This window comes from Pteropus vampyrus, unplaced genomic scaffold (assembly GCF_000151845.1).
Source record: "Pteropus vampyrus isolate Shadow unplaced genomic scaffold, Pvam_2.0 Scaffold404, whole genome shotgun sequence".
NCBI classification, from domain to species: domain Eukaryota; kingdom Metazoa; phylum Chordata; class Mammalia; order Chiroptera; family Pteropodidae; genus Pteropus; species Pteropus vampyrus.
The window spans coordinates 1172710-1187800 of record NW_011889185.1 but is presented as its reverse complement, the minus strand read 5'-3'; the positions used below and the strand labels follow the sequence as shown (position 1 = coordinate 1187800).

General features: G+C 34.2%; 1 protein-coding gene across 6 annotated transcripts in view; it reads right to left on the bottom strand.

The window, feature by feature from the left end:
- The window catches only part of USP9X (ubiquitin specific peptidase 9, X-linked), a 117945-nt gene that overhangs the window by 25140 nt on the left and 77714 nt on the right, over positions 1–15091 (bottom strand). For all 6 annotated transcript variants that reach the window (XM_023523715.1, XM_023523714.1, XM_011380753.2 and 3 more), the window contains 9 exons: positions 13733–13863; positions 13271–13549; positions 10829–10954; positions 9754–9879; positions 8587–8753; positions 3051–3159; positions 2660–2806; positions 1913–2059; positions 945–1167 (listed from right to left, as the gene is read on the bottom strand). In XM_023523715.1, coding sequence (XP_023379483.1) covers positions 945–1167; positions 1913–2059; positions 2660–2806; positions 3051–3159; positions 8587–8753; positions 9754–9879; positions 10829–10954; positions 13271–13549; positions 13733–13863 — 1455 coding nt within the window. The remainder of the gene's footprint in view (positions 1–944; positions 1168–1912; positions 2060–2659; positions 2807–3050; positions 3160–8586; positions 8754–9753; positions 9880–10828; positions 10955–13270; positions 13550–13732; positions 13864–15091) is intronic.

The window sequence follows — 15091 nt, the reverse complement described above, 5'->3', positions numbered from 1 at the left end:
ATGTTATATTTCAGAATATATGTTATATTCTGAAATATAACATATATTCTGAATATGTTATATTCTGAAATATAACATATCAAAAATAATTTGACATGTTCTTAAAGATTTAGTATAATCAATTATATTCTTAAGCTTTGTAAATAAATAGTGGTTTTCTTTTAAAATGAAACAGCCTCCATTGTGTTTGATTTCTCATTTCTGCTTTTTTGGTTATTTTATATTTCCCTGCATCTTTTTTTTTTTTTTTTTAGGCAAGGCAATCCTTGCTTGACCTCACAGATTGCAAGGACCTTGTCAGCTTACAATCCCTTATTTTTTATTTATTTTTTTTACGCCTACAGCACCTGGTCTTCCTAGGTGGTCTCCCATCCAAGTACTAACCAGGCCCAACCCTGCTTAGCTTACGAGATCAGACGTCCCTCGTCTATTTTGAGCTTCAGTTCCATATCTGTTAAGATCTGGAGTCTATAGTCCATTTCATGTGAGCATTAACTGAGAATATAAAGTGCACTAAAATGTTATCTTCTCACATTTTAATATTTAAAATCAGATTTTCTTAGAGCTCGTATGAAAATAACATTAAAGAGCTTCTAAATGAGGGCCTAAAAGAGTTTCCAATGCATGAAATTTGAAGTATTAAATTTGAACTCTGGCCTCTGACTACTTATTACTCTGGAGTTTGGGTTTTATTCCATATGATTGAAATGAAATTTACTTTGCTAAATACTTGTACCACTTACAGAAAGACATTTAACAAACATCTGAAAACTTTTCTACATTAAGGCCCTCTGCTTGTAATGGTCTTAAATTATACATCCATTTGCTAAATGTTAAACTAGTTGCTGAAAGAAAAGCATGAGTTGAAGACGCTACTAAAAGCAAAATAGGAAAACAATCTGAACGCAGAGAATTATCTGTCATTAAAATTTTAAAATACTTACTAGTTATTGCTGTGCCAATGTAATACATTTCAGTCAAAGAATCTACTATCTGTTTGAGATTCCTCACACAGCCAACAGCTAATGCTACAAGTAACTCAAAACCAGCATTAATGGTAGCTGGTGAACTACAGACTGGAATAGCCTGCTCAGCTGGCAGTTCTCCATTTCTCATATACTGCAGGTAAACATTAGATGCAGGAAAGATGAAATCATCAATTAATTCCTACAAGAGTTGGAAAAAAGGGTTACATATTAGCAATTGATATAGTACATATAATCATGTATTTATATAATGTTATAGATTATTTACACATTTATGCATGATACGCAAATATGACATAGGTATAGTTATGCATGTATCTTATTTTCTAGGAAAAAAAAATGTCTCTTGGAAGGAAATAACATTAAATTACTTGTCAGAATTCGTGATCTCATTACATTTCAGAAAACTCACTTGGATTTTCTAATCAAAACAAAACAAAACACACCCCAAAACCCCTTTAAAACTATTTACAATTAAAAAACACCCAATATCTCAGGTTAAAATTTTATTTAAGTATCAAGAGTGAGCTGACTGTAGCACTTCATAAAATCTACATTTTAACTAAGTTAACTCTTTTAATCACACGTATACCACCATTTTGAATGAAAAATGTACTAAAATGATTATTTTTGTTTCCCTGAACTGCCACACGAGAAGGTTCATTAAAGAAATATGATTAAAAATGCAGTTTTATAAAATAGAAAAAATTAAATAGTACTTTAAAACAGTAATACTGAATTTTGTTTATATACAAAACTTAGAAATTGTATTTAAAAAATTATTGTAACCTCTATAAAGATTCTTACAACGTAGGAAAAAGTCAGGATAATATACCAAAGATATGATACCGTAAATTAATCAAGACAGATTTGCTAACACTTAGAAGGCTAGAATGTCTACTTTAAGACCAAGACAATGAACTTACTTTGATGAGATTAGCGCCTCCCTTTTCACAACCAATATGATACTTTTTCTCAGGGGTTTGAAAGGCCAGTAACTCTTTTGTTACCCCAAGATGGCCTTCCAAGATCGTCTCTTCCACACCTGTTTCACCAGTTCTTTTAACGTCATCCTGCCAAAGAAAAAATATCAAATACCTAATTTAGGAAAGGGAGGCAGAGAGGAAGGAAGGAGCCAGAATGAGAGGGCTGGATAAGCATGAGGAAATCCTCCAAACCTTTCCATTCTAAGCAATTTCTCTTCAGAACTTTCTAGAAGTAGGCTTTATAAAGTACTAGAGAAATGCTAATAATCTGAAGGCTGAAAGCTACAAATTTCTTCAGAAATAAATTCTCATACAATCCCAAGAAAAAAGTATTAGGTGTTAAGATCAGGAGTTAAATTAAGTGTTGGTCTACCAGACTCATTTTTTTTATGAAAATAATTCAAGAATGCTTTTTAAAAGATGAAAATTTGCCAAAAGGCCTGATATTCTATAATGAAAGCTGAAAATCAGTATTCCAAATCTCAAGTAATAAAGCGTTTTATAAAACTAGTTAGCATTCATTCTGTGATTCGTGAGTTACTAATATCCAGCAATGCAGAGCATATTCTTTGGTCCTTTTTATTATTCTTTGATGTTTTCCATTTAACCAAAATGCTCAAAACTGTAAACTATTAATAAACCACTCTATTTATCAATATGGTAAATACTGTATTAAATGCAACTTACCCTAATTCTTTTAAGCCAATCAATTTCGTTATTGAGAAGAACTTCAGCATTGGGTATATTAATATTACTATTGTAAGCGTAATTAAGAAGGTGCCTTAAAAGAGTGAAATAGTCGCCTGAGTGTTTAGCTCTCTCTCTGGCTGTGCTCTGAAACAATAAAGTAGAATAATATGAATTTACATGTCCATGCTCAGAATCCACTTTTTAAAAAGTCAGTTAACTAGAGCAGATGACTAGAGTAGATGACTAAAATAGTATAGAAAATTACTAATATTTTATTAAATAAATATAGACTGCTCTAACTTTAAAAGAAGATAAAACCATAAATTCCGGAATGTCCTTTGTTTAAAGAACAAATCACATTGATAAACATATTTAAAAAATGTCTCACCCCCAAAACGGTAAAGAGCAGAGTAATGAAGAAAAGTAGAGGCCTGTGTCCCATGCAACATCTGGTGCACATTAAAAAGAACTGCTCCTGTGCCACCTGGCGAACAGTTCTGAAATAAAAATGTTTCACATTTAATATATTATTTTCATGGAAAAAAAATGAAGATTACAACACTGGTCTCTCCTGGAAGGTGGGGAATAAGAAATAAGTAAATTAAAAATAAAATTACAAGGATACAAGGTAATACCCTCTTAAGCCAGCAACATATTATAGGTTAATTTAGGCCATGTGTCAAGAACTATAACCTCAAATTGTCACTGAAGAGTTTGAGGGATATGTTTTATAATACTCCTTTCTTGGAAAAGACTAGAAATGCTCCTCTAAATATAAGATGCTCTACAGTGAGCCTTACACATCTTTTTGGCCTCCTACAGAACTTTGTAATTCAACTGTGCTTTGGAGAAGAACAACTCTACAGGAAATCTGTTGTAACTACAACAGAATCTTATCAGTTCCCAAAGCATGGTCCCCAAATCAGCAAGAACATCATTAGGGAACTGTTAGAAATGCAAATTCTCAGGCCCTATCCCAGAAATACTGGAGGTGGGGCCCAGCAATTTGTGTTTTCACAAATCCTTCATGTGATTCTAATGTGCACTAAATATTGACAACCACTGTATTATGTAATATTCTCTCCTTGATGACCTATGGAAAAAACCTGTCTCTGGTTCTACTACTTATTGTTTTATCTAACCATTATGGATCTTTTTGTTTGTTTGTTTGTTTTAAATATATACTATATAAGATCTCACTAGAATAAATGTTCTAAGAGAGTAGAGACATCATCTATTTAGTCTCCTGTGCCTCCAGAACCTAGAAGAGTACCTGGCATATAGTCGGTGCTAAGAACCAGTTATCAAATGTATAAATACTGTTTGTATACAAGATGGTGGTATGTCTCCATTAGAAAGTAAGCTCTTTCAAGTCAGGGCTTTGTTTTGATGATGCCAGAATTTCTGACACCTAGAACAAATCTGACATACAGAAGATAATAAGCATTTGTGTATCTTACATTTTGTGGATAACTATATTAGTCTTTGAGCTAGCTGAGAGAGGGCTTAGAACCAAATTTATAATTCAATGTAAAGAACTTGAGAGCATATAGTCTATGTATTAACCTCACTCCTCCTGGAAGATTTTAGGTTTAGGGTGATGAAACTCATATATGATCCAATAAATCAGAGTAATTTTAGAAACTCCATGGGTTGAATTTGGTGGTGGAACCCAAGTTAAATGAAGTCAGGAGTACCCGTTTTTTTTGTTTTTGTTTTTTGGAGGAGAAGGTCCATAATTTCTACCAGGTTTTCAAAGATATGTTATTCATGCTGCCCTAGTTTATTTATTAAGTTAGGTATGTAACCCAATTAGAGTAGGGGTCTATAAAGTTGGTGCCTGTCAGTTCCTGATGAAACCTTCTGTAATGCTTTAAAAGAAACCTGTGTCTATCAACAAAATCTGTTGTCCTTATTTTCACAACATATTTAAAATCTGACCACTTAACACTTCTACTGTTATACTCCAGCCACTATCTTCTTTTATTTGGATTAATGAAAAAGTCTAACTCTTTTCCTGCCACTCTATACTTATTCTCAACAGAGCAATCAGAATAAACTTAAAAATGCTAACTTAGAGCATATCATTCCTCTGCTCAAAATCCTTCAATGGAGTCCCATCTCACTTAGGGTAAAAGTCAACGTCCTTCCAATGATCCATAAAATCCTTACAGGTTGCTTGTTGTTTCCTGTCTGACCTCACCCTTCTACAACTAGAGCCTTACCAAAGCTCCAACCACACTGGTCTTGCTGTTCTTTAACATGTCAGGCATGTTCCTGCCTCAGGACATTTATATCTGTTGCTCCTATGCTTAAAACATACTTCTCCCTACCTACATGGATTACTACCTTATTCTTTCAGAGTTTTATTTAATGGTCACCTTTTTAGGGAAGCCTTCTCTGATGTATAGTATCCTATACAGGTATACCTCAGAGATGCTGCAGGTTTGGTTCTAGACCACAATAAAGTGAGTCATGATCTTTTTACTGATGGACAGTCTTGCCTTAAATTTATAAAAAATGCAACATCTGTGGAGCTCAATAAAGCAAAGTGCCATCAATAAAGAGAGGCAAGCCTACATAAAATTGAACTCCACTGACTTCTCTTAAACTCCTTATCCCCTTTCCTGCTTTATTCCTCTTCATACAATTAATTACTATCTAACATACTATATATTTTCCCATGTCTCCCATTCCCATTCCCCATCCCCTTTAGTACACAGACTCCAAGAAGGCTGACATTTTGTCTTTTGTTTACTGCTATATTCCCAGTAGCTAGAATATTGAGTGCCTGGTACCAAATAGGTACCTGATAAATTATTTATCAATGAGACTGACTACCGTATTACATCAAACCAGACTACTCAGCTCTGCCCTGAAAGCACTATGCCAGAAGTGGCAAACTCAAATACCTCCATGGATCAGAGAGGTAACATAAAGGAGTTAAACAGGCAGGGTATATATAAAGCAACAGGTGCTAAAGAGAGCTGCAAAAAACACACCTACCTAAAAGGAATTCAAGTCCATCTGAGAGTGATTACAATAAAATAAGGTCAGTATTATGATGTGGAAGCAGACCTCATCTGATAGGAACAGAGGTAATAGGAACAGAGGTCTGGGAGACCTTCTGAGCCTAGGGATAAGGAAAACTTACTAGAAAATGTGGTATTTAAGTTGAAACTTAAAAGTAGAAGCAAGAGCCAAATTGTGGAGTGCTTATAAACCAAATTTAAATGTTCAGACTAAAAAGGCAATGGAAAGACATGGAAAGATTATAAGCAGGAAAACATCACGATCATATTTTGCAAAGATCACTCTCTGTGTGCAGTGTGGTCAATGGATTAGAGTAACACCCCAGTGGAGGAGCACTAGGTATGGGAAGATTAAGTATACTGCAATTGTGCAGGCAATGGGTGCTGGTTGCTTAAAGAGGGTAGAAGCAGCATGGAGAAAAGTATACAGAGTCCAAAAATACAGGAAATAAAAACAACACAATGTGGAGCAAGGGTGAGAGAAAGCAAGAGCAGTGCCAATGCCCATCTTCCAGTTTTATGTACATATCTTACTCAAACATCAACCACATGCTATGTTCTGTACAGAACCTTTACTTCTGCTCCTTCCAGGTAAAAGTAAATTCCTCTTCCAATTCCTAAAGTTATTTCCCTTTTATGACACTAATTAATGTCTGTCTCAAGGTACCTCGAGTACAACTATTACTTTATTTGACTTTAGACTCTCAATGCTGAGCACATAGTAGGGACCCTCATAATTTGCTAGTAGATTAAAATTACACAGAGACAAACTATGTGGCAGAAATAAGTTGGAACGCAAGAGAACCTCGTCATTTTAGTTCAGTCTTAGGCCCTCGTCAGCAAAGTCTACCTCTGAATTGCTATAGAATTACATGGGAAAATTCTGTTGGAAAAGCTTTGTAATTAGCTATACTGGTTAGTAATATGATTATTCAAATATAAACTCTACCTGCAGGCCCACAATCCTTTATTCTGAAGCTTTTGAGGCCAAATGTGTTTGGGAATTCAGATTTTAGAAAAGTAACGCCAACGAATAATGTTCAGGCCAGGCTTGCTGTCAAATTATTACAAACCGAAAAACTTTTGAACCTGTAATAGGTACTCAAAGACATTTATAAAATAAAAACTTCAGGGCAGGGTGAGAGTCAGTACTAGAGAAGAAAATCAGATATCTAAAGCTCAAAAAGATCTTAACTTTAGAAGACGCTTATTTTTGTTGAAGACAAGGTAACAGAGGCATAATGAGATGAAGTACTGTCAACAGTACTTTACTTCTTTGTATGTAAGCTTCAGGAAGGAGGAGAGTAAAATAGTTCTAACTTCCTAGAAGGGGTAATTTTCATATAGGGTAGAAGGCAGAAAACCAGTTTAATTTCCTTAGTACTTAGTTAAGCCAAGAAGTAAAATAAGTTCTTAATTCAGTTTTTTTTTTAATTTTAGAATTTCTTTAACTAGTAAGTTTTTTTAATGCTTAAAATTTTTTTCCAATTACAGTTGACATTCAATATTATATTAGTTTCAGGTGTACAGCATAGTGGTTAGACATTTATGTAGCTTTTGAGATGACCCCCCCCATTAAGTCTAATATCCACCTGGCATCATAGTTATTACAGTATTACTGACTATATTATTCCCTGTGCTGTACTTTACATTCCTGAGACTATTTTCTAACTGCCAATTTTCCTAATTTAGTCTAAAATATAATCAACATAAGAGTTAAGATATTTGCTACCTCTAGATTTGACTTCATTCAAACTGTTGGCTAATCATCTTCTCTCTCCTCCTCCCTCTGCCCAATGCATTATTACATGGAATTAGACTAATCAACCAGTTTATCTTTCTTAACATAGAGTCGTCTAACAATGATAAAGTCTCCTCAAGGACATAGCAAGTTCAACCTTATTTGGGAGGATCCTGTCAAAGGACTTTCTGAAGAGGCTTGACTAGATGTCTTAAAGGAAATTACCAAGGGCTTCTAGAATAGCACACCTTCCCACTTGAGACCCATTAAATCACTTTGTATCATCCTCTGGAGGGAGCAAATTGAACATACTCCATTACGTCATGTACACATTTAAAAAAAAAAAGCTTTATCACTAGTCTTCATTTTATCAAATTGCTTATTCTGACTTTATATTAACTTTTTCATCAGTAATTTGTCATTGTTGAATAGCATGTGACAGAACAAAGCGAACATTTTTTGTCATTTCACAAAATATATGTAAGACAGATTAATTATATATAACAGTGAAATAATCAGAGCTTGAGTTTAACAAGTTACTTCATGAAGGTCAGGATTAAATTGACATAAGAGGATGGAAACCAACAATTTCTACATATCTGACCAACACACAAAAAGAAGCCCCAAACAAATTAATATCATTGATTAAAACCTCTTAAATGAAAATGAGGGCTTTATAGTTGGTCATTATTTCTCAGTGTAAAATACAAAAGTTCTTACCATACCAATACCTTGTGAATTTCATAGTGAATTAACAACCTCACTAAAAAACCAAACACCAAAACCAAAAACACAAAAAACAAAACCCTGACAGTGAAGTAACCAAGACAGAAGACAAATGTCCGATTTAATTTAAATCTTGTAAACTAGATTTTTAAAATGAGCTAAAATACATATCTCTTAGGTAAAACTGAATTCTGAAATTGGAGGAAAATTAATTTTACTTTGAGAATTAATGCTGGCATTTTGCACAGACTAAAAACAAACAAATTTAGATTTAGGCAAAACACATGGTTAAAGTTTTCCTAACTAATGTGCTATAGAGACAATAAATATTTTGTTTCTGGGATAAATTCTGCCAGCATAAATAATTCATTTTTGCTTATAAAAAGAAAATCGAGTTTCTTATAATGATTAAAATAGATACTTACTTGCTGTGACAGTGCAATAGTAAGTCAATAATGAATGTCTGCCAAGCCTTTTCTTTACTAAGAGCATCTAAGGCTGTTGGAATCAAGGCAAAACATAAAGTCATCACTTCCAACGCTTCACAGCAAACCTGTTCGTCTTCCAAGTCCAGCTCACTGCCTGCATTGGTCTGTAAAATGATAGGGGCAAATTACTTAAAAATGCATTTAAGAAAAAGCTCATACAACTTCAAGTTAGTGCTGAAAACTTACCTACTCAGTTAAATCATTTGGCCTCAGCCTCTTTACTTGCAATTCTTGAGGCCTCTTTGGAATAGTTATGGAAATGACTATAATAGACAATGAAGTCCAGTTCCATATTTTGCTACTTGCCAGAGAGAGATGAAGGAACACACTGAGCTTATCACCTGTTCCTTTGTCCTCCAGGCTTCTAGAGAACTTCTAAGTTGCATACTTTTGTATCAACAACCATTCCTTTCTCAAGAACTATTATGGCCTACTAATGTTAGGTACTTCTGACTAGTCCCATTATGTAGCTTATAGTGCCATTCTATTCAAAAGCAATTGTCAGACAATGGTTAAGGAAGGTTTTACAATCTAAAAGATGCTTGGGTAGGTAGCTAATTAAATTCTAATCTGACTTTATCAAAATTAATAATGACAGTACATGCCTAAAAACAAACAAAACAAAAAACAAAAACAAACAAAACAAAAAAAACAAGCATTGAAGTATTAGCTGAATGAATACCCAGCACTGTATCAGGCAGATACTACAGGACACCAACACACATACCAAGCAAATCAGGGTTATGTTGGCCATAAAAGGGAAGATCTACTGAGCCAGACAAGTTCCTATAACTTAATTTTCCGTTCGAAATATGCAGAAGTGGCTATCAGGGGCAGGTACATTATGTCAGACAATCAGATTATATCTAACGCAGGTGAGAAGTAGAAAAGATAGTTTCATTAAAAAAAAAAAAAAAGGCAGTCTCATGGCAGGATTCTGAAGTACTTTATTTTCAGAGTACAATTTTACTATATTCTCACCATTACTAGTTAATTTTCATCCTATTAAGATGCAAATGATTAGAATTTTAAGGCTAGCTTCAGCTTCATGCACAATTAAACATCATTTATTTCAAAGGAATATATTTCTGTGATAATTCTTACCTTCTCATAAATTTTAGTGATTTCTTCATTTGAGCTAAATACTAGCTGTAATGCTCCACATCCTGATGCCCAGATAATTTTTTGTATAGCTCTAATTACGCAAATATCAGGCATATATCTTGAAGCCTGCAAGATGAGTAATTACAACTGTTGAAAGAGTATCTATCAGAGAGGAATAACCACTAGATAAGCAAAAATGTTTCTCCTTGTAAGAGAATGGGAATGGCCGTGAAGCAGCACCATTGTCTTTAGGTTCCCAAGTTGCCTTTGTCCCATTTTTTTTGTTTAACAGCAATACCACAAAGTATGTATTCCAAGTTATTAGCTGGCCCTTTCAAAAGAATCTTAAAAAGACTGCAAAGGAGATCTAAACATTCTACTCCTAGTATTTTTACCCAAGATAAATAAAAACCTATGTCACACAAACACTGTACAGAATGTTCACAACAGCTTTACTCACAATCAAAAAGTAAAACAATCCAAATGTCCTTCGCCAAGTATATGGATAAATGCAATGTGAAATATTCATCATAGGATACTACTCAGAAATAAAAAAGAACCGACTAAAGGTTTGCAAAGCACTAATAATTCTCAGTCATTATTCTGAGCCAAAGAAGCGAGACATAAAAGAACACACACTGTAGGATTCCACTTCTATAAAATCCTAGAAAATGAAAACTAGTATATAGTCTCAAAAGATCAGTGGTTATCTAGGGTGAGGGGTGGAGGGAAGAATAGACTGCAAAAGTGCACACAGAAAAAGTGGTAGAAATGTTCTGTGTCTTGAGGGTGATTTCACATATATATATGCATATCAAAATCCATTGAATGATATACTTTAAAAGGATGCTGTTTGTTGTGCAGAAAGAGGATTAAAACCAGAAAATACTAATAAATATTAGATAAAATTCATGTTAAAGGAACTTTATCTAGACCGAGACAGTGATTAAAGTGAGTGAGTCTAAGAAAATTAAGCCCTAAATTGAGATCAAATTTATTTCCTCAATTAAGAGGGTCAAAAATATAAAGAAATAAACCTTCCAGGATTTCAGAGCTTTGAAAGTTTAATACTAACCTCATCAGATATTTGCTGAGCAAGACGAATTGACACGTTTCTAAGCATGCATTCAGATGATGGATTAGGAATGCTCTGAAGGGCACTTTGTAGCACCACTGCTTGATCATGAGTAACTTGGCTGACCTGAAAAAGGACAACCATTTTACTTGGAGTAAATAATTTGACACGACCAGACCAGACATCTGTTCCTCACCCATCACCACTCCCTCAGGATGACCTCCTTCTATATATGTATTGCAGCAGAACCTGTGGTGACTTACACAAAAAGTACTTCACATTGCCAACAATGCAGGCTTCCTCTTTTTTCTGTGCATTAGAATGCTGCATATCCCTATGCAAACCCCCATTTTAGATCAATCCAACTTGTGTCTCTACATCTGGGTTCAGCAAAACTTTGTAGGAGTAAGTGAAAAGCTGAACCGGTAAGTTCCAACCCTAACTAGAGACTCAGTTAAGGTACACCACATCTTTTACATACACGCTCCTGGGAAGACCCTGCTCCCATTCCCACTGGTCATCAAATTGTTCTTTAAAAAGGAGAAAAATTAAGAAATATCAGTAAGAGAATAAAAGTACAAATGTACTAAAAGTATTAGTGTTTTACTTAATAGTATACTCAAGATTTTAAATCCATTAAAAAAAAAATTTATTTTTTAAGTAGTTATTAGCCAGGCCATTTTTACTGTCTTTCAGTTTAATTCCCCTTCTCTATATTGTAAGTACAGCTGACCCTTAAACAACTTATATGCATCCACTTATATTCAGATTTTTTCCCCTAATAAACAGTCGGCCCTCTGTAGTCCTGGACATCACATCCACAGATTCAACCAACCATGGATTGAAAATAGTATTTTATTTTCTGGGGAGTAGGGTGGGGTGCGGTGGTACGTAAACAGTAGAAATTTATTTCCTCTCAGATTTGAAGACTGAAAGTCTGAGGCTGGAGTGTCACCACAGTCAGGTTCTCATGAGGATATTCTTCATGGCTTGCAGATGATTATCTTCTCGCTGTGTGCTCACAATGGAGGGTGGATAGGGGGGCAAAAACAGTATTTTCAGTCTGTGGTTGGGAATCGGTAGGTGTGGAGGGCCGACTTAAGCTATACACAAATTTTCTACTGACCCTTGAACAACCCCCATGTTGTTCAACGGTCAACTATATTTTTATAATAGTATTTAAGACAGATCTGTTTTACTAATTTACCTTTAGCTCCCTGCTAATTGTGAGCTTCTTGAGGTTAGAGGCTAATTACATACCTTTATTTCCACAATAGCACATTTTCTGAATAAATATTGAAGAAAAGTTAAAGAGGGAAGCATCTAATTGTTTTCTGTGTACTTCATTAAGCACCTGTGCCAGGGATCATGATAAGAATCTGTTTTTATCTTAACAATAACGACTTTTTAAATTCTAACAAACATGGAACCCCAATTACAAAACAATATAGGGTTTAGATCATTTTGAAAATCCTTTTTAAAGGAATATTTCTAATATATATGCAAGTGAAGTGAATAGTATTACAAACTCCCATGTACTCACTGCCCAGCGTCAACAACCGTGAACAAAGGACCAAAATAGTGTATCTAACCAGCACTCTTACTTTCCACCCCCCCTCCCCACCCCAGGAGTATTTTCAAGCAAATTCTGGTTATCATATAATTTCATGTGTAACTATTTTAGCAACTACTTTTAAAAAAATAGGGGGTGGGGGATAGGGGAGGGTGCTATTTATTTTAAATATAATCACAGTATCTTTCACACTTAAAACAATTACAAGGGTTATCATCACAATTATGTGATATTGTATCACATAGCTAATCAACATTCCAGTCTCCCTGATTAAAACCTAAGCCATTTCTAAAAAAGAAATTCTATATTACTAAAGCTCTTAACTTCTATCTGTAACATAGTAAACCATTACTTATGATGCATATAAAAGAACTCAAACTTTAGTCATAATTAAATGTGTAGTTTGACCTCTCACAAATAGGCATTGAATTCTGACTTGTCTTGAGAACTTTTGTAGATCAAGGACACCGCCAAGGTAAAGATGGAGTCAGAGTAAGCTCAGAACTGGAGATTCAGCCTGTTAAAGTGGGAAGAGGCTGGCAACAGGCTAAATCAATTATATCTTTAAAAAAAATTACCACTTGTGTCTTTAATATCTGCCAAATATGAGTTAGTAAGCGATTCATATGGAAATTTTATTAGGTTTAAAATAACTGAAAGTCAACAGGATTTAAGGGGGCAGGGAGAACTATCCTCTCAAATAAGAGTATACAGTCAGTGAAAAGAAAAGATCTAAAATGTGGTATCACTGGAATGGAACTGGCAACATTTATAATTAACTTTGAATTTTACACTTAAGTTGCTGAGAAGTTCAGCCTTAAAAATTACCATCTCTTATTGTAAAAAGATGTTTTAAAAGTTTACATTACCGATGTCATAGGATTCACGCCTTCTACACCTGGCTGAAAAGCTTCTGCCACAGCTCGAACGTGGCCATAGCCAATGGCAGTTAGCAACAGTTTGGCTATTTTAAGAGCATTGAGGTAGGCACCCCTTCGAGTTTCCATATCTGCATTTGGTAGGAAGTTATTTCTGGTTAGCATACTCAGAATAAGGGGTAGGCCACCGCTTTTCAAGAAGTGAAATTGAAAATCAGAGGAATCATCAGCCAGAGGTGCGCCGGCAGGCATTAACAAGGCATAGACTACCTGGGAAAAAAGGAGAAGGACGTATTAAAAGGTTTTTAAAGTATTTTTTTCCTATCATCACTGCTAAGAAATTCTTTTGACTATTTCGAAGATATTCCATTACAATGTTATCTATGTTCTTCACATTACCATAAAAGGTCAAATTTAAAGAACATGGAATAAATTCAAAAGAAAAAAACGAACCTCTGTTAGGTATAGCACTTGTGAGGCTGAAGGACCAAAGAAAAGCGAGTCAAGAGATGGACTAAGGCTGCTTTCTCCAAGTTTGGCATGGTCTAAACAAATAGCTCTTAATTTTTCTATTGTTGTGCTATCTGTAAGAAGAAAAAAGACACAGTCTAAGATAAGCACCATTCATGTGTTCATAACATTTTACTTTTGATGTTTTGAAGACCATTTTAGTATAAAATAACAATTCAGTTGCATTATAGGCTCAAACTTCACGAGACATAACTGATCTGGACTGGTTAAAAAAAAATAATAATAAATCAAAATAAACCAGAACTCTTTAATCAGCCAACCCAAACACAAAGGAAGCAGTCTCCTCTTACTCAGAGACCTCAAATCAACATGCCTTCCCCTCAGCCACTGAAGAGGGAAAAAATACACTTCAAAAGGAAGCAGTTCTTATAAAAAATAACAAAAAGAAAAGATTGACAAGCTCTTCCTTCCAACTTCTCTACTGTTAGCTTCCCTGGCACTGTGCATTATCTAGTATGTTTTACTGAAAAAGGCTTAGTGGTACTCTAAAACTGAACATTCAAAAGCAAACGTTAAAAAAAAAAAAAAGAATTGGACACAGCTTTTTTTGATAATATTAAAAGATGAGTTTCTTTTAAATCACAGTGAAAAGATGCCAAAAAGAATAAAAAGAAAAGATAATCCCAGGATACAAGTAAGCATTAGCCACCACTCAAAGTGAATCAACTTTTAGAAAGTACTTTGACAAAAAAATTATTTCCAACATAAATGCCCTATGATTAAAATGTCACTTGCTAAAAAAATCTTTTTTTAAAGTAAAAGCTTTTTTTTTTTGAAGACTAACGATAACTGAAAGTTACTACAATTTCCTTAGGGTCAGCTAATTCTTACAGTCCTAGAAAGAATCTGGAAATACGTTATTATCAAAACAGTCTTCCATTTGTGTTAAAATTGTTAGTTTTCCCTATTCTGAAGAGATAGTGACATACAATGTAAACTAAATGAGACATTAAATTTTCATAAATTGGTGATTGTCTACACATCATCCCTTATATCTTTTTAAATTGATTAAAATGACATTATGTCATTTTACTGATTTACCAGTTTAATCTCTATTATTGGGCATTTAGGTTTGTTTTACCCAACTTTTTTTTTTTTTTTACACTAAAGGTCCTAGGAGTCAAATATTCGCAATTATTTCATCAGGAAAAAATCCTACAAGCAGAAAGAACTGCAAGGTCCATGACTTCTGACAAAAATCAGAAAACAAAAAAGGTCAACACAGTGTTTACTTTAGAAAAAGGATATAATGAAAATACAAGACAGCTTTTATAATCATCT